Source organism: Anopheles ziemanni, chromosome 3 (genome assembly GCF_943734765.1).
Source record: "Anopheles ziemanni chromosome 3, idAnoZiCoDA_A2_x.2, whole genome shotgun sequence".
Taxonomy (NCBI): Eukaryota; Metazoa; Arthropoda; class Insecta; order Diptera; family Culicidae; genus Anopheles; species Anopheles ziemanni.
In genome coordinates, this window is record NC_080706.1 from 18,633,464 (window position 1) to 18,652,111 (window position 18,648).

The window sequence follows — 18,648 nt, forward strand, 5'->3', positions numbered from 1 at the left end:
AGGGTTACCAATTTCAGCAATCTTTTGGCACGTCTGGGTTGGTTTAACTAATCAACCTAGCTTAATTTAATGCTCTGCAGGTGCAAAGACATGAAAACTAATAGAACAAACACGCAGAAACACACACACACACACAGACACACCCCCACTCACACGCACGTAAAATAGGTAAAAAAACAAAACGAAATTGGACATACTACTTATCGGACGGTACTATAGGGAGTTTTCGGGTAGTAGAGGAAACCGAGCGGATCCATTGCTACTGGTTGGATAATGAAGGCGCTTGAGTGGCTTAAGTAATAGTTACAGGCAACGTGTGGCAGGAATCTCGATTGTAACTGTACCACCAAAGTCACGACGGCAAGCCGGAGGCTCGCGCTCAACAGTTCTGTTCAACCGTGCGCTAGGCCGTGTGATCGAAATGGTTTGTCCAGCTCCAGGTAGAGATGGGTGTCTGGCGATACGAAGCAGTGTCCGCAGTAGCCACCGCAGCGTGCTCGTACCTTTTTGTACGGTGGCTCGAGCTGCAAGTCGAAAACAGAAAAGAGAATTTTCATTTTCCATTACCCTCTCAGTGAACAAGACAAATATTGAAGTATGCGAAAATGTGATCTTACCCGAACGAGAAACTTAACGACTGCGTTAACGCCGGACGTCTTCCAGGCCGTGTGCGGCCTTATCCGGAACGGTGTCCCCATCAGATTGATCGCAAAGTCACCCTGCGGGCAGAGGCCGGTATTGCTGTAGCAGTCGCCGGCCGACCCGAACGGTTGCTTCTTTCCCGAGCTGTTCGTGAACAGGAAGTCGTTCGTGATCACCTGCATAGTGCGCAGGTTGATCCGTACCTTTCGGTAGTGCGTTGCTCCGTAGCTAATCGATTCGTCCTCCCAGTCGTTCCGTACGCTCGAACACTTGTTTGCATCGGCCGCCCGGCGGTTCATGTAGATGGCATAGTTTTCCCTCGGTCCTAACGGCAGACGCGAAAGAACGGGGGTGAATTAAAAGCCAACGTTTGTGACGCTGGGAAATGGGAGGAGGAGTTTCCTACCTTGGGGTAGCGTTAAATACTCGGCCGGTGCTATCGTGGCCATACCGTGGCAGTAGATCTTCACGCCCGTTCCGTTCACGTGCATCGTGTACTCCCCGTCCGTGCGGTGCCTGTGCTGCGCCTGTCGACAGTTCCGGTAGATGGTCTGCTGCCTGCTGCTGTGCGCGTTTCTGCAGTGCGGTGGTGGATCGCACCTGCTGAACTTCTTCGGCCGCAGATGCTCCGGGCAGCGGTTCGATTCCACCTTCAGCAGCTCATCGAAGCACTTGACCGTGCGATTCTGTTTACCCTTGCAGTTGCACTACAACAGCACGGGGTGAGGATGAATGCAAGATAGGTATAAAGGAGGTGTAAGTGAGTGCGTGCGCGTGGGGATAAATGCTGGCAAATGGAAAGCGGTCCGTATCAGGAGTTGAAACGGGAGCCTGCTGCTGCCGACGGGGCGCCATCGGGAGAAGCACGGGGAATTTGAGTATCTCGTTGGGTTCAGGATGCGCTCTGCATACTTCTTGTGAGGGTCGAGAAAAGTCTTCATGGCAATACAACTATATTGGCGATTGAAAATTAAGTTTAAAGTGCAAATGGATGGCAGATACGTATTTGAAACAATTTTCTGTATCTTTGGTTTAATGTTGTATGGAATGCAATTGCTGTATTTTCACGTGTATAACACTTTGAAAAGAGAGGATGGTTTTGTACACGAGAATTAGTAAGGTTTTTGTAATAAATATAATGTGGAATCAAAACCTTGGTGTAATTGCAGACAATTTTATATATTCTAAATATACTGAAACTCTTATTGAATCACGATGAAAGTGCGCATGAAGCTATCAATTTTAGTATAAATTTAATTTGAATTGATTGAATTGAATTTTGAAAAAATATCGATTGTACTAAGTAGCAAATTGTGCTATGTAGCGACAAAAAAACTGTTTACAAAAACTGAAACAGCTTAATTTTTTCAAACTGGGCCTAAAATACAGGGGCTGATTTATACACGAAAAAAAAACAGTACACTTTATATTTGATTATAACCTACATTTCTCATACAAAATGTGAATCATTTAGAGGTTTTTCTTTAAACAGTGACAACAAAAGCACAGCAATTGATGCTGCTCATCTGGGAAAGACTTTTGTTAGTAATTTAGCGTAAGCATTTGAGCCAGCTCGGTGTAATGATTTTGTGAAAAGGGCTTTTTATTCACGAATGGTCGAAAATGGTGATCTGCATGTAAAGCGTAGTGTTTTTGGATTGTTGTAATTTTGTTCTGTAGCGTGTCATCGACGAAGTAAAACTTAACAAAAATTGTGTCGAGTTTAAAAATCATAGAGTTCATGCGTAACATAACTCGACGTACACTAACGAGACAAAACAAAAACAAAACTGACCGAAAACGATGCTTTAAACAAAGGTTTACGAAAGAAAATAAGAAAAATAATCTCATCTTCCACGCTGGAAATTAACGGTGGGATACACTCGGGAAAACTTCAGCAGAAATCGAACACAAAACATAGGAATAGTAATCAAAGATGGGAAGGGTATACTTAGAAAGTGAGCCAGTCCAATATACTCGACACATACTCTGTTCAACTTGACCGTTCTCCAGCGGCAGTGCGTGTACGCTTCGCAGACTTTCGTATTCGGTGGCTTCAGCGTCGCGTTGCAGGCTTTCGGCGAGATCTTACAGCCGTCCGTGCAGGTCACGTTCCGCACTGTCCTTCCGGTGCCGCAGCCCACCGAACACTGCGTGCCGTATGGGAGATTTTTCAAGGGGGGGTTGTTTTTCAAGGAAGGTGAGGTTTTGGGCGTATGAATTCGCAAACGATTTGCGTGCGAGGGGATGGATTTCAGGTCGAGGATCAAGTATGGAAGGTTTGGTAGCACGCATTTGGTAGCATGAACGAATGGGATGATGCACAAGGCAGTGTCAATTCAGAGCAATCGGGGCGGAGTGACGCATTGGGGATTGGGTTTGGCGGTGTGCACGGTGTTTGGTGGTGGGTTTCGTTTGTTGTTTGGTGTACGAGAGGTTGTGGTATGCGATAGTGGGTAATAACAGATAGGAAGACAAAACGATATGAACGTTAGAAAGATACAGGAACACTGCACTGTAAAATGACAAGTTAAGCGCACATGTAACATAAAACGAGTACACAAGAAGCACGATCTTCTCTCGTTCGAGAGGGAGGATTCAATTTGGCTAACTTTTTTTTGCCTCGGACGTCTTCAGGGTGAAGGTAAACGTTTTATGTTACAACAGAAGAGAGGCAAACTAGATTTTCACTCAGGAACAGAATGGTATAGAGTGCCAGATAGAGGCCTCCAAAGGCGTGCTTCGTAAAGGAAATCAACTGAGTGTACAGTGCGTAGGAAAGAGGTATACTAATCCTATCGTTTATATACAGTTACGCTGCCCACCTTGGACCAGGGCGAAACGTCCCAGCGGAAATGTTGCGTCTTGAAACAGTGTTCCCGCTTCTTCTTCTCCTTGGCGGGCGATGGTTTCTTAAGCTTTGCGCAGTACTTGTCGTCGACCTTGCGGCCAGTTTTCAGCGGGCGCGGATTGTCACGCGACTTCGGATACAGCCGCTTGCAGATCAGCCGCGGCGTGTGACGTCCGCTTGCGTCGCACGGTCCGGTACACTTCCGGGGCGGGATGACAAGTAGTAGCAGTAGCGGGTAGTAGTGGTAGTGGGTAGCGGTAATAGTAGATTGGAAGACAACGGAGAGGACATCCGGCACGTTGGCAGCAGAACACGGACCGTAAGCGTTGGCGTTGGATGGTGGTGGCGGTGATGGTGGTGGTGGTTGTGAACACATATTTATGTCGTTTGTGGAGTTTGTATGTATAACATTGTTGTGATAGAGATGATGGTATGTTTTTTGTATTAAAAACAATTGTATTACAGTTTAATGCGATATGGTGTATGGAACAGAGAAAAAGAAAAGAAAAATAAACACATTTTATGATGATATACGACAGAATAATAGTACAAAAATGAAGAGAGAAAGAAAAATAGAGAGTAAAAGAAAGAGAAAGAGAGAGAGATAGAGATAGATAGAGATAGAAAGATTGTCATCGTTATAACACAACAAAAAAATTGTTGATACCACGCTTATAAGAAAAAAATTTCCAATCGTCTTCTCATTCATCGGTGCAAAGTGAACAAGATGACAAATTTAAATTTCGAATAATTAATCAAAATTGCAAACAAACCGAAAAATAAGTAAAAAAAAAATGTAAAAAAAACCATAAGAAAATTATAAACTGTTGTAAGTGAAATCAAAACGAAAAACAAACTATAATCGAGTGAAAAAAAAACAACAATAGGAAAACAAAACGAAAGGAAATGCAGAAAGGAGGGTAAAAAAACAACTCGGGATGATATTTACGTCGTATCTCCATTTAAATTTACAACACGACTCCACGGCGGGCGGTTTCATTTTCGGCGAGCATTGGTCACTTTCTTTGCCGCGATGATCCTGACAGAGGACCTGACGGGAGTGTATGCATTCGTCATTGCACTAAAAGAGAAAACACAGTCAATTGGTATGCGTTCTGAGGGTACGGGATGTTTCATACGAGGGGCTACTAGGGCTTGAACGGGTGGCGATGGGTGGCGTTCAACGTGGAGTGTTGTGGTAAGGTATAATTTCAAAGGGGTGTGTTCCAAAACCGAACCTGGTATGTTGTAACCCCTCACTGTTACAAAACTAAATCAAATCGGGTGATCCTTCAACAATTTTGTTTTTGCAAGAACTACGGAAACTGTTATACGTGTGGAAAATTGTCTGCAGGGCTTTGGTTGTGGATATGAACGGTAATTTAATCGTTGCCTATTTTCAAAAGTATTGCCGAACACAATCAATGTGGAATATGGTAGTGGTGGTACCCCAGGCGTGGAATCCGGACAAAGGGAAGAAAGTCGTGAAGTATGTTCATTTGCATCTTGTGAGCTTATGGATGGCACCCTGCGGGGGGTTGTGGATAGATGCACGTGGATGGCGTGTGTGTATGTGTTGCTGTATGCTGTGTGATCGGTATGGTTTATGAGCAATCGGAGTTGCTGAAGCCTGAAATTGTTTCTTGAGTGATTTTGTACAGGATGTTTGAGCGTATACTTTGAGCTACCTCTAGCATTTGGAAGCGGGATGGATTTTGTAGAAACAATGTACGAAGAATCGTTTTGCTCGTTTTGTTTAACAGTCGATATATAAAGAGAAAGAAAAAGCTCAAGGTTACAGCAAACTATAGTAGTAATGCAACATTGCACGAGGAAAAAAACAAGCCGGAACAAGATAAGCTTATGTTTCCGCAGCACTGCTAGTGCACGCTCTGCGCAGATAGCGAGCAAAGTTGAGAAACAGACACTGCTGGCTTTTGCAACCAAAGCAAGATAGTTCGCACGTTCGCATCCTGTGTGTATGTGGGTTTTGTGTACTGTAAGGTGTCGATGTTGGTTGCTTCGTTTTGCCGCCATTTGGCTCGAGTACGAATCCTGCCTGCGCTCCTTACCTTCCCCTCCGAAACTCCATCGACGAACGCATCGATAGACAGGAAGAGACGCAAGGTGTGGATGGCTGATGAGGGAGGCGGGTGCGGTTTGATGAACCGGAAAGGATCAACGCAAAAGAGGCGCGAATAGCGAACACTTACCTGACTCCACTGGCCAAAGGTCCAGGACGGACAGCGTACGTTGGCACAGGCGTGCTGGCCGTTCGGCTTCGGGGTCTTGTGCGCGCAGTAGCGATCGTCTAGCGTCTGGCCGGTATCGGACTGGCAGCGTACGATGCGCTTCCTGAAGCCACCGTTGCACTCGGCACTGCAGTTACTCCACGGGCCGGTATGCCAGCGATAGCCCGGTCCCGGGTTGGAGTCCGCGTGCCACGCGCCGGATTGTGGTGCCTGATGGCCGTAGTCGACGCTGCCCTGGTTAAACTTCAAGTCGTTCAGAGAGGATGAGGATTGGGTGTTAGGCATTGGCTATAAGAACGGGTTTGACGTCGGCGTAGGGGGGAAAGACAGATAGATAGGGGAAGGGAAATTTTGAGTTCAATTTGGTGAAAACTTAAATTTTTGTTTAAATTTTTGTTTAAATTTTTGTTTTTCATCTGGTTCGGAGGTTCAGCAATGTTTTGAACGTTTGTCCGAAAACTGAATCCTACTTAGACAACGACATGTATACGTGTCGCAAAAGCCATTTTTCGTACAGCTGCGTTACGGAAGCAACGAACGAATTGGAGTTCACATTTTTCAACTTCTTCCATCGAGAAGAATGATTTTAAATACTACGTAACATAAAGAAGCTCGGACAGTACACAAACACAAAACAAATATTGATAAATTATGAAGCTGAGAAGCAGACACAAATTTAGTACAATAACATAAAAAACACATTAGAGACGATCGAGATGAACCATCCTTGTTTCCAAACAGATATTGGCCGAAACCTCGAATTGTGCCGAAAGGAGAGAGCGTTTTGCAGAGACTGCATGGAGAGCGGGGGGGCTGGGAGGTAGTTGAGGACAGTATTTACAGAGGACGAAGGAGGAAGAAAGCAACACAAACAACGTAACACAAACCTTTTGCTCGCACGGAGGCCTGGTACAGTTGGTGATCATCGCCACCGGCCGAGTGCCACAGAGTGCTGCATTGACGACCACGTCCCTAAGCTTACATTGTAGCACGTACGTCTGTTGGCCTTCGCCACAGGTTACCGAACACTAGACAGGACATGGTAGTGCACCGGAACGCCGCAAAATAACACACAAACACACACACAAGAGATGGGGTGAAATGTAAGGGAGGAAGTACACCATGAGTGATACATACAGCAGCTGATCAGTCAGTAGCGCTTAACACTAAGAAGGTTGGCTTACACGGGACAGGCATATCTTACAGAGGAGTTTTGCGATAGTAACATAGGGTTAGTCGATTGGCTAGGGTTTGCATGTTGAATTGATCCTTGTCTAACCTAATCTTATTATTATTTCACTAGCGTAGGTTATAAAATAAAGTTTAGCATTGATGAGACGAAGATGATACGATGGATGATCACACGACGTAAGGATAATCGGTTCTTTTTCATCCGAATAAAGATCCATAGAGCTTTATATGGCCTTTTTGCATAGGGAGGCTACTGAATGGAAAGAAAGATTATTTTCCCTTAAAAAGAATCACAAACCACATTGATTTATATAGTTTTGTACAACCGAAATAATTCGGACAGGAAAAGAATTAAATGCACATAACACTCCCGATTATCTCGGGGCTCGGTAATAGCAGATTGGTGATTTCCGCGGGTGACAAAATTATAAAGAAGTTCATAGAAAACATTATGTTATAACGATCATAACACTAATGCTTCTTTTTCATAAACAAGAGTGACTGTGCCACTAGGAAAACATACGGGCTTAGAGGAATAGAGTACTGAGGTTTGTGATCCACAGAGTCCTCTAGTAGATACTACAATAGTCGGCACTTTTTTGTTCATTGTCTTATGGGAAGTATTTCTATAGTCAGGAAATTGAATTAATCATTTTTTCCGTGTATGATGTTCTTCGTATCCAAGTTATTAAACGAGTGTATGATACTTTCAAAAGAAAACTGGAACGAGTAAAACGGACCGACCGCCTATAACCCGCAGAGCAGATAATCGAGAGTATGCTGTGCTTCTAAAAAAAACGGACTAATATTCCGTGTTGCAAACGGTTTGTACGATCCCTGGTCAGTCGGTTATCTGTTGTTACAAAAGATCGGATTTCTGTACACGGAGAGGGTATGAGTAATGGTAAGATAAGCTAAAGGGCGCAAAAAACTATCTACAAAACGGGTAGCTACCGGTGTGAATTCTCCTTTCTCCCACTTCGGGCAATCGACGGGAACGCAAGACTGAACGTCTTCCTTGGGCTCCTTGGCCTCGCAGTAACTGTCGTCAATCTGAACCCCGTTCGGTTCGGATAGACACTTAGCCGATCGGCTCTGGTTCGAGTGGTCACAGGAGCACTGATTGATTGCGTATTGAACAGGCGGTGCCAGCGAGCGTGGCCGAACGGTACACAACAGATGAGCACGTGTAAGGGACAGGCACATAGACACACATTCATGGAGTGGTGAACAGTGAAACATGTAAAGACGTAGACACGCAGACGGAAGGACATCCATATATACCCGGCGTCAGACAAGGTACATCCCCAAGCGTTGTTTGTTGTAGACAGGTGTATCCGGAACCGGCGTGTTGATGTGCGCCCCGACGAAGGCGGTGCAGTGGTGGACAACACACACAGACGCACACAAACAGAGATAGAGAGAGAGACACATATAAAGAGAAAAGGGGCACGAGAAAGAAAGAGAGAAACCCAATCAGTTACGTCGTGTACCGGGGCTGGATAATCACCGGAAAGAGGTGGCGCTTGCTCGTTACCCTCGTCCATTGTGAGTACGACCAGACCGCACCCTTGCACGGTCCTTGGCACGGTTCCCGACTGTTCAGTGGCTTCGGCATGCCCGAACATAGCTCCGCGTTCACAGTTTCGGGCCGTTGGCTGCCCGTATACGCCTGCATACACCGGTAGTTGAATTGCTTGATCCCTTCGCCGCACGGGTTCGAGCATTCCGTTTGATTGGCTTCCCAGCTGCGGCAAGAAGCAGAAAAAAGTCGATAAGTCCTCAACCTCCCTCCGGTGATAGTGGAAATTGAAAACTGGGCTCTCCTTACTAGTATTTACACTCCGTGTTGCACGGTTCGTAGAGGTCCTGCGGCTTCACCGTTTCATTGCAGTTCCCTGGCGCGACCTCTTTTCCGGTGGCGGTGTTATAGCAGACTGCGGTACGTCGTTTCTTGCCAGAACACTGCTGATCGCACGGCATCCAGGAGGACATCTTCCACTGGTAGGACGGTTCGAGCGGCCGTTTTATCCGTTCGGCTGGACTGTATTGTCCCTGCGGCGGTTGATGGATCGAGTTGTGCCCATAATGGTGATGGTGATGTTGGGTGTGATGATGCGGCGAAGAATGACCACCGCCGCTGGGAAGCGCGTTCGCCGACGGGTGTATCGGTATCAGGTAGTTGTAGTTGACCTGCCCGCTGGTACTTCGGTAGTGGTCCGATTTGTAGTTCACCTTCACGGTGAGCTTTTCCCGCAGGGGCCGTCCAAAGGTGGACGTTATGCGCTCCTGGTTACCTATCGTCGAGTACTCCAGCCGAACGCCGGCAAACAACCGATGCTTGCTAGTGTGCGGTGTGTGATATTTGGGATCGTTGAAAATGACCTCACCGCCACTCGTCAGACCTGCAAGTACGGGGGGATTAAAATCGTAACAACAAGCAAGCTACAGCCACAGTGCTAGCTAATACTCACTCAAATAGATCGCGTCCTTCATGTAGCCATCGTGTATTATGTTAAGGTTGGTTGCCCCCTCGGGAATGTGGAACTCTTTCTTCCGGCCCGCATCATCGTCCTTGTCGTATGGCGGCTTGTAGTGCTTTGCTTTGCCCAGCAGAAGCAACCCGCTTACCTGGCGGCAGGTTGTATTGTCCCCGTTGCAGACACCGCACTGGTCGAGCTTGGCGTCCGAGTCCAGCACGTAGTCGCAACCCGCCTTCCGGCACTGTCCGTTGATGCACATGTCGAAGCTGTCCTCGGGAAACGTGCACGGTGTGCCGTCGATCACCTTTTCGCTCAGCATGAAGTACAAGTTCTTGTCCTGCACCCGGCAGTACAGCTTGCACTGTTCCTCGGCCACTGCACCGTACTTCGGGATCCAGCGGACGTTCGGGTCGAGCTCCGGTACGTCAAAGTTCTGCCCGTCGTGCCGATGGCACTGTTCCTCGCGGAAGTTGTACCTAGAGTCCGGACACGGCTGGGTGTTGCAGGGCCGATAGTCGAAGCGCTGTCCGACACAAAACTTGCCACCGTTACGCGGCCTCGGTGAGTCACATTCGCGCGTACGATTCTGGACACCGCCGCCGCAGGTTCGCGAGCAGGGACCGTACCTAGGGGTAGCGAAGGACCAAACCAAAGCAAGCAAGTGTGTTAGCAACCGACTGGACAGCTACCTTCCTGCGAGCTACTTACAAACCCCATGCGCCCCAGCCACCGTTCTGGGGCTGCAGGACCGTTCGGTCGATCGGGACGCACTGTCCCTTCTGGCACCAGTGGCCCTCGTCGCACTGCGTACCGTCCGCCCAGGGCATGTGTTGCGTCTTGCAGCCGGATACCTCGTCCTCAAAGCTGCACCAGAGCAGCTTGCACACCGGCATGTAGGAGCAAATCTTCGACTTATTGCCGAACACCAGCTCGCACTGTTCGTTGTTGGTGAACTTTTCGCCGGCCAGCATCGAGTCCATCTCGTTCGGATCGATCAGATTCTCGGTCGGATGATTCCGCAGGCAGTTGTCGGGATTGTTTCTGGAACGGTAGAGCGAGACGTGACAGTGAGCAAGAGTTGGTGCAAAGCAAAAGAACATCTCGATCGGTTTCGACAATGGGTTTTATGCTAATTTTGACCTTTGACAATCGATCAGTGGCCCAATATTGGTTCGATTGGTTCTAGCTGATTTCCCACCAGCCCAACCTCTTTGGATTTTGCTAAATATTTGTACGGATCTTAGTTCATGGGGCAAAAAGAACCAAAAAAAAAAAAACACCCCACCCGACATTATACCGTTGCAAAGTCAATGCCATCAGAGGTTGGGTGGTGTTTTTTTAAAAAGCTCCCCGAACCGACGGCAATAAATAGGATCGTAAGCGATGCATTCCGATTTACATGCAGGCGGCAGAGCGCGATCACGGGCGCAAGATCACTATCGAAAAGTATCGACATTCTGGTCCGGGTCCCGGGCATGCTTAATTTTATGACTCAAATTCCCTCCCTGACACTCAACCAGCTTCTTCTCTCTCACATCGAACGAGGTATTCTTATTTACGGCCATAAAAAAAACAACGGCACATCCTTTCCGCGGGCCAGTGGGCGCGAAAGGAAGAGCGCGCGGGAATATTTATGACATTATGCACGCGGATTGTGCAACCGATAAGCCTGCTGAACTGCAGGGACACCGACAGCCCAGACAGACGACACACCGGACTCGACCGTGCCCTAGGTCGGGAATTGTTTATGCGGGCCGCGAAGAAGGAAATCGTAAATTTGTGATTGACCGTTCACCGGCAGCGCGAGGTGAAAGATCCCAACCCCCCGGGCACTGGGCCACCCCGGACCTCGGTTAGGATACGACGTCTGCAATTGACAACACGTCTTTCGAGCAAAAAAAAACCTGTTCGGCAAGGACCAGCGACCCGTTCCGGTGCACCGATCGGGCGACGATGCTGCCGATGACAAGATGCGTGGATGAAATTATCGCGAATGGGTGAATGGAATGCTTTCTCCAGCAGCAGTCCACTGCCGGTGGTGTCACAACAGGTGATTAGTTTGATGGCGACGGAAGCTAAACGATGGAAAATCATACAGGTAACGCTTGGAGGGAGCAATGACAAATGAACTTCTGCCAGCGTTCATGGACAACCAAATTGAAACGATTAGCCACTAGTGAAAGGAAGGTTGGAGATAAATGAATTGAGCAAACGAGAATTTGTTTTAATTAATCATTTCTTATCTAGGCGAAGACAACAAAAACGATTGATTAAAAGCCTTATTTCATGAAGTTATTTAAAATTATTACCATTAATTAAGACAAAATAAAAAGTAGGTCGTTACCTGAACTTGTTCATCTACACAATTTTCAAGCTTTATTGAATGTTTGTTTTCAAATTTATAGTTTGATTTTATTTAGTACTGATGCTTGAAATTGAAGTGATTGTTCTACAGTTTTTGCTAACTTATTCCTCTTTACTTAGCATTGCCTTTCCGTTTGGCTCTTCCGTTTATTGAAGACCTATCTTCATAATTTAAAGTGCATTTTCGACTCACGCACGGCAAAAACTTAGCTAACTAAAGACCTTTGTTTAGGTGAAGCAGTATGCTGAACATAAGTCTTCGAATAAAATTTGAAAGTTTTATGTTAAATTTGGAAGTTAACAGTTGGAAAACAACGCGAGTCTGGAATTTCTTACGAAAAATTCCATTGTAAAAACAGTGTTTGTAATATAATCTGTAAAATGCTGTAATTTGGCAGCTTACGTAACGAGACCGCAAAAGACACGGCGCAATTGCCGATAAAAAGAATAATACGTGCACTCGATCGTGTACAAGCAACAATTTGTTGCAATTTGTCCTGCCATTCATTTCGGGAAGCCACCAAGCGGCTCCAAGCAGCTCTCATTCCGATCGTTTCCTCGCAGTGCCCGAAAGCGGTACGCTAATGAATTGGCATGACCAGTTTCGTGGGTTGTAAGTGGTGCAACATTACGCTACCGTATGCATGAAAGAAACACTACGTCCCCCGAATGAAAGCCTGATGAAGCCATTCGATCAACAAACACACGGTGTGTTGCTGTGAATCATTTTATGGACCATGTACCGCTGTAAGCTTTCGCAATTTTAACCCATCGAATTATGAAGTCGTGTTTGAGACCGTTGGAAGTTGGAATGGAAAGCAGGATAGGGGGTCCATCAGCGTGATATGATACGTACCTCCCAGCCCGCTTTGTCTCCGGACACAAGTGGTGCATATTTTCTTTGTTAGACCTTTCGTAGAATCTTCGTGACCTTACAAAGTGTCTTAGGGATCTGCATACAAGCCATGCGTTCACTTTACGTGCCTGTTGCATGTCAGATGCAGTTGCAATCGTGATCGCTTTTAAGCAAAAAGAGACAAATACCAAGAACAAAGCGCTTGACAACTGGCGGTCTTGCGGAAAAAAGGAGCACGCATGCACGCAGAAAGCCGACCGACGACAAGAAAGGGCTTGCTGAGGCGTTGTAATGGGGTTTAAAGTTGTTAAAATAACTGTTCGCCAAACTCCGCAGCGAGAAGGTACGACCGATTTCGGTGCGGTGGAGGAGCGGTGTCCGGTGTGGAATGCTGGTTAAAATATTTCACGGCCCATCTACGGGACCGTACGACCGAACAAGGCGTTCGCTAATTGGGTGAAAGATGCACAAACAAAAAAGAAATAGGTGTGGACCACTTTCGCGGTCGTGCTCTTTGATTGCAGCATTTTTGGCAGGATTTAATCTGCCTGTCCGAACCCTCCCCGGGCCCGCGGTCCGGTACGGAGCGTCACCGTGACGTGACGCAGCCGAAATGTTTTGCCTTCTTAGGGCACTTAATCCCGCCGACCTGCCAGCTCAGTGAACCGAGCCGCGGTAAGCGGATTGACGGTATCGCTTCACCCCATAACAAACAAGGGATGGGAGGTTTTTATCTGTCATCACGATGTAATACCTTTTTTATCTAAGCGCACTTCCCTTGTTCTGCAATTTTTGTCTGTGAGTATGTCCATGTGTGATCATGGACTATGCAACCAGGTCGGGCACGATCATGAGCCATCCTTATTACAAATTCTTACCCTGCAATGCATCCGGGTTACAGGTTCAGCTTCGATGCTTACCCCTTCTTATTGTTCTAAGCGTAAGCCAGGATGAGCTTTTAGTTTCTGCATTCTTCAATCCGTTTAAGACCATACTTATTTTGGGAACCAACCATGTTGGGTTTTCTTTGTTGAAAGATAACACGCAGACCGGTTCAGAAGCGGCTACCGACGTTTTAAGTTATTTTTCCATTGCTCTACAGCCAACGAGTTAATTTTGTTACGTTTTGACAGTGTTTCGTGAACCGTGACTAACCGGAAAGACACCGAAAAAAGCAGAAGTGAGAAGTGAGAAAGTAAGAGAAGAAAGGCAGGGAAATGAAAATCTCTTACGCTTGACCCATACGTTTGAAGTGCATATTAAAGTGTTAAAAATATTTGCGGATTTTATGTTGTTTACCTACGTAAATCATTCCCTCCCGTCGGCGGCGGCGGCGATGAAGATCTCGCCGCGCGTTAAGATCAACATCCTTTTATGTTCGGCTACCATGTTTTGTTCGCTTCCCTGCACCGCCGTGCGCAAGAATTTCGGCACGCATTGCGCAAAGAAAGGTGATTTATCTCATCTGGCGGTGGCCCCTCATCTTTGGCCATTTTTCGTAGGGTCGTATAAGGGTTTGTGTCTTTTTGCATTTTCGCTCCTTGATTGCGCACAGGACTCGTGTACTTCCCTGCGGGGCAAGTGCGCCAATTCTGTTTTCTTCTCACGGTTACTGAAATCCTGGTCAGCATAAAAAACGACTTCCATCAATTTCGATTGTCGGCAGCCGGTGCCGGCGGGGATTTGCGTTACATTCCCCATTCCGGCGATACGGTTTCGGAGACGGCGTTTCCGAAAAAGGGAACCAGCGCGAAAAACCTGAGATTGTTTTGATCGTCACTGATCAATTATTTGATTGCCGGTGAAATATGAGTCGGTGCATGCGTCGTGTCAAGTAAGGCCTCATGGTGCTGCAAGTTTTGCCTTCCTCCTCGAATCCTTTTTGTTTTTTTTACTGGGCTCATGGGTGCATTCCACAGTAAATTTGTTTAACTCCACGATTTTATCCATGATCATGAAAGTTGTAGAAAACAGGAGATGATTTTATCTTCCCATCCTTCTTCATGCTGGAAAAATATTGGATTAATCCTGTTGAAGAGTAGGACACGATTCACTTTCTTCAAATTAAAAATAAAATGTTTAAATAAATCGGAGCATTGGGCATTAACCGTGCACATTGTTTTTTGAAACCATTAAAGTCTTGATTCTAAAAAAGTTCTACCGTCGAAAAAAACAAATAATATTCCGCTCTTTACATCTCACATGACCAATTGTGGTTGAAAAGTTGACATTTTAATGGCTCATTGTCCAAACCAATCGTGCACGACTTTAAAGAGGCAGAAGCACATTGTATACATCCTTGTAATTGATCAATTGACAAGGATCGAATGCAATTTCATGTATTTTTAATAAGCCTCCATAACATAAATCATCATTCTCCGCGCCGTTTTAATGGGATCTTTTTCCCTTTCTTCGTGTCCATAGGTTAGCCTATCACCGATCGAAACGAGACTGTCCTTACGCGATCCGATCGGCGCTGCAAGTGCTCCGGCAATGCAGAAAGGAACCTGCGAGCGCAAACGCCCCGCAGCGAAGAAAGCATAAATCAGTTTGCCTTGCCAAATGTCAAAATACTGCAGGAGACCACCACGTTGCATAATCGACGGGCAGGGAGAAGACAGCACCGGTCGCTTCGACGGGTAGAATTTAACATCGATCCTCTTCGACGCGTTCTTGCCCCGTGTCGGACTTTCACCCAGAGAGAATCGGACAGGAGCGTGCGGCAAGGCTACTCAACGGTGGTCGCCATGGCCGCCCAAGAAGCAACAGGCGCCCATTATGTTACGTGGACCGGTGAAGCATAATAGGTGAAAGCATTGGACCATAAGTCAAACATTATGGAGCGAATGAAAATGGGAAGGAACGGAATTGACATCGTCCATCAAACGCAAGCATATACGGGGGACGGGCGGGAACGGAAGTCTCCTCCAATCACAACATTCGTACGACAACAGTCGATCGCTTTCGATGACCCCAATGCGATTCGATTGTTCTTTCGTTTGCTGCACTTTGGGTGGCCAGTTTGCGGCGAGGGGATATGCCCGATGCAACCACACCGAACCATGGCTGAGGCTTTAGTGTTTTTTGCTTTATGTCGCCCTGGGAATGGCTCGTTTGCATACAGAGTGGCCGTTCAATTTCCATACGAATGCGTGTTTGCGTTATCTTGGAAAATGCATATTTGATTGATAAAAACCACCATCGGATGGTTGTGATGTGTTTTGTGTCATAATTTGTACGGCGATTCGCTGCATAACAAGTTGGAATCGATGGACCATCTTGAAAAACGGAAACTCATGATTGAGGATCGCATTGTGAGCTTCAACATGAATTTTACATAAAAGGTTGTAAAAATAAAATAGTATAAACAATAAACAAAAACCACATGCCAAATGGCGACGAATCAGAAAGGATACAAATGGTTTAACAACACAAAAAAAACAAATAATTGTTTCGTAATAGGTAGGATGTGATATTAAGATCAGGTTGAATTATAAAAGCATAAAACGCAGATTTGATCAGCTAAGTATTTGATAGCCTTGTGTGCCCATGCCGCAACGGGATTTTTCTCCCACTAAACACATTTCGAAGCGGCTGTTCGAAAAAGTTGTTCGTGCAAAACGAAAAAATCGGGAAAGTTAATTTGCACACCATAAAATCATGACGCATCAAGCCGATATGATTAACAGTTTGACATATGAGAAAGCGGTAGATGGAAGAGAGAAACCATAAAACAGTACATAAAGTAAACATCGTTAAAAGGTTATCCGGATATTTGGTTGATCCAATAGAAATGTATCCAAAACGGCAAATTTTTAGTTAAATGGAAGGCTGCCTTCATTATTATTAGTTGGTATGTCCTGATTGACGTTTGGTAAAGTTTGACAAAACAAATAAAAATATTCATCAAAATAACGCAAAACACTGTTGATAATTGGAAACTCGATAGGACGTTGATAACGCCAACGGGAGGTTTCTGTACCATAATCGTCCAAAGGGTTGGCAGGCTGCAATTAATTCATTAACTTAAGACCACCCAATAAGAAGAGCAACGAGTCGGTATCCTTCACAATGAAGATCCCAAAGATACCTGAGATGCTGTGATCACCAACCATTGTGCAGAACTCGTGTCGATCAGTCGGTTTTTTGCTTTCGTCCTCAAACCTAAACTCACCGCCGATTTCGGCCATTAATAAATTCCATTACCTATTGGAAGGATCATAAATCGGTCTAGCGGGCGGAGGGCGTTTTGGTTTCGCTTTTGTTTTCCCTTTCGTTAATTTCATCGGCATTCTCCATTCAAATACTACAGGACGGACCGGGCTTATACGTTTGTTTGGGGTTTTTGTTTTTGCGCACGCTATCATGCAGAAATATTGCATAAAAACACGACTTGCACGACATGTGTTTCTCGTAACAACGTCTCCCTAATGTCCCGACAGAGAAAGGCTTGAAGGTGCCGAAGGCACTTTTTTTGTTTGTAACCGAGCTCGTGCGAGATAGCGATTAATGATCGACGGCACGTTCGGCTTTCGATCAATTAGACGCCGATGGCTCACGGCATGAGGCGCGCTGGGGCGACGGTCGATAAATCTGCCGATATCATAATTTATTGTCCCCCCGTCTGGACGTGCCTAAAATCACTCAACTCTCGACGCTTTGCCCCAGCGAATATCTCCTGGAGCGAGGCGGTTTAGGGTGGGTTGATTTTGGTAACGCGAGAGCAGAGGACCTCACATTCATCCACGCTGGTGTCCGCTCTTCAAAGGACCACCTCGCCCGTTGACAGATGAACTTGTGCCGATGAAAGGCGAACCCTTTTCTACCAAGTTAGCCTAACCTCAGTGGACAGGCGTATGTGTCCTTGTCTCACATCCGATAGTCTACTCACTCGAGGTATTCGGTCAGTATGTGGCGCGAACAGTTTGACCACTGCCAGGGATGCGTGTTGCCATCCATCGTACGTGCCATAATCCGATCGTTTCCAGGCGAATTGCCACGATGTCGCGTGCATCGGTTGTCGTCATCGTGTGGCATTCCTAATCTGTGGAGAGTCGAAGAAAGAAACATGAATAGAAAAAAGGGACCAAACAGAACCGGATGTGTGATGGTTGGAAATAAGCGACTCGTCTATGGAAGCATGACTAGCACCGCATGCAGTTTAAAATCCACCCTTAAGGGTACGATTAAACTAGTATATATGGCGTCAAGTCCGTCGTAGCATGTAATGCAGTGACTAAGGGTACACCCTTGGTTTTACAAACGATCGATTGTTTACGTTTTGTTTATGGTTTGTACACTGAAATTACATGCCACCTTTTAGGTCGCATACCAGGATAGTCAGTGCTGTTGTAATGTCACCGTTGATTTTGTCGAACTATATTGATGTAATGTGCTCCATTGGTTTGACGAAAACGGTGTACCACGACTGCATGTACGTCTGGCGACAGCGCCAGGTTCCAGGGCCAAATCGGGAGTACTCCACCCGGAACACGTTTCTGAGCATGATGTTCAACGCTGCATGTTGATGAAGTGAGTGCCAAGGTTTTGTTACTTCATACTGGCCATGGCGGTTGGTGATTGGGATGTAAACGGGGAGATTATTCGATAGTGTACCGTTCTTTTTGGTTCTACAACTTCATCAGCACAGCAACATTGTATTGCTAATATTATTTTTTTCTGAAATATTGTTAACAAGTGCAGACACTAAACCCATGATGTTTGTACTTTACTGAACACTACTTGCTTGGAACAATTAACGATCAAAAACAAACAATTACATCCTTAAATTTACACAATGTATTAGGGGGAACGCAAGCTCGTGTCGAGAATCAATAGTTGCTTCGATTTCTACTGTAAACAATGTGCATGTTTCCGTCTATCAAAACACTCGCTTTAAGAGTATATTCCCGACATTCTCTTCAGCGACAGTTATGACCAATTCTGGTTCAACTCAGGAGCGACGTGGGTGTATCCGTACCGTGGCGCTTAACTAATTTGCAATCTGCT

The 18,648-nt window shown here is 46.0% G+C and overlaps 1 protein-coding gene across 1 annotated transcript in view; it reads right to left on the bottom strand.

Moving 5' to 3' along the window:
- Positions 1–392: 392 nt before the first annotated feature.
- Positions 393–18,648, bottom strand: part of LOC131284286 (A disintegrin and metalloproteinase with thrombospondin motifs 9) — an 85,940-nt gene continuing 67,684 nt past the window's right edge. The window contains 14 exon segments of the mRNA XM_058313140.1: positions 393–524; positions 618–967; positions 1,049–1,349; positions 2,631–2,792; positions 3,468–3,692; positions 4,443–4,574; positions 5,707–6,033; positions 6,633–6,773; positions 7,891–8,055; positions 8,474–8,684; positions 8,768–9,341; positions 9,411–10,045; positions 10,128–10,460; positions 17,531–17,683. Of these exon segments, the coding sequence (XP_058169123.1) occupies positions 393–524; positions 618–967; positions 1,049–1,349; positions 2,631–2,792; positions 3,468–3,692; positions 4,443–4,574; positions 5,707–6,033; positions 6,633–6,773; positions 7,891–8,055; positions 8,474–8,684; positions 8,768–9,341; positions 9,411–10,045; positions 10,128–10,460; positions 17,531–17,683 (3,841 nt within the window).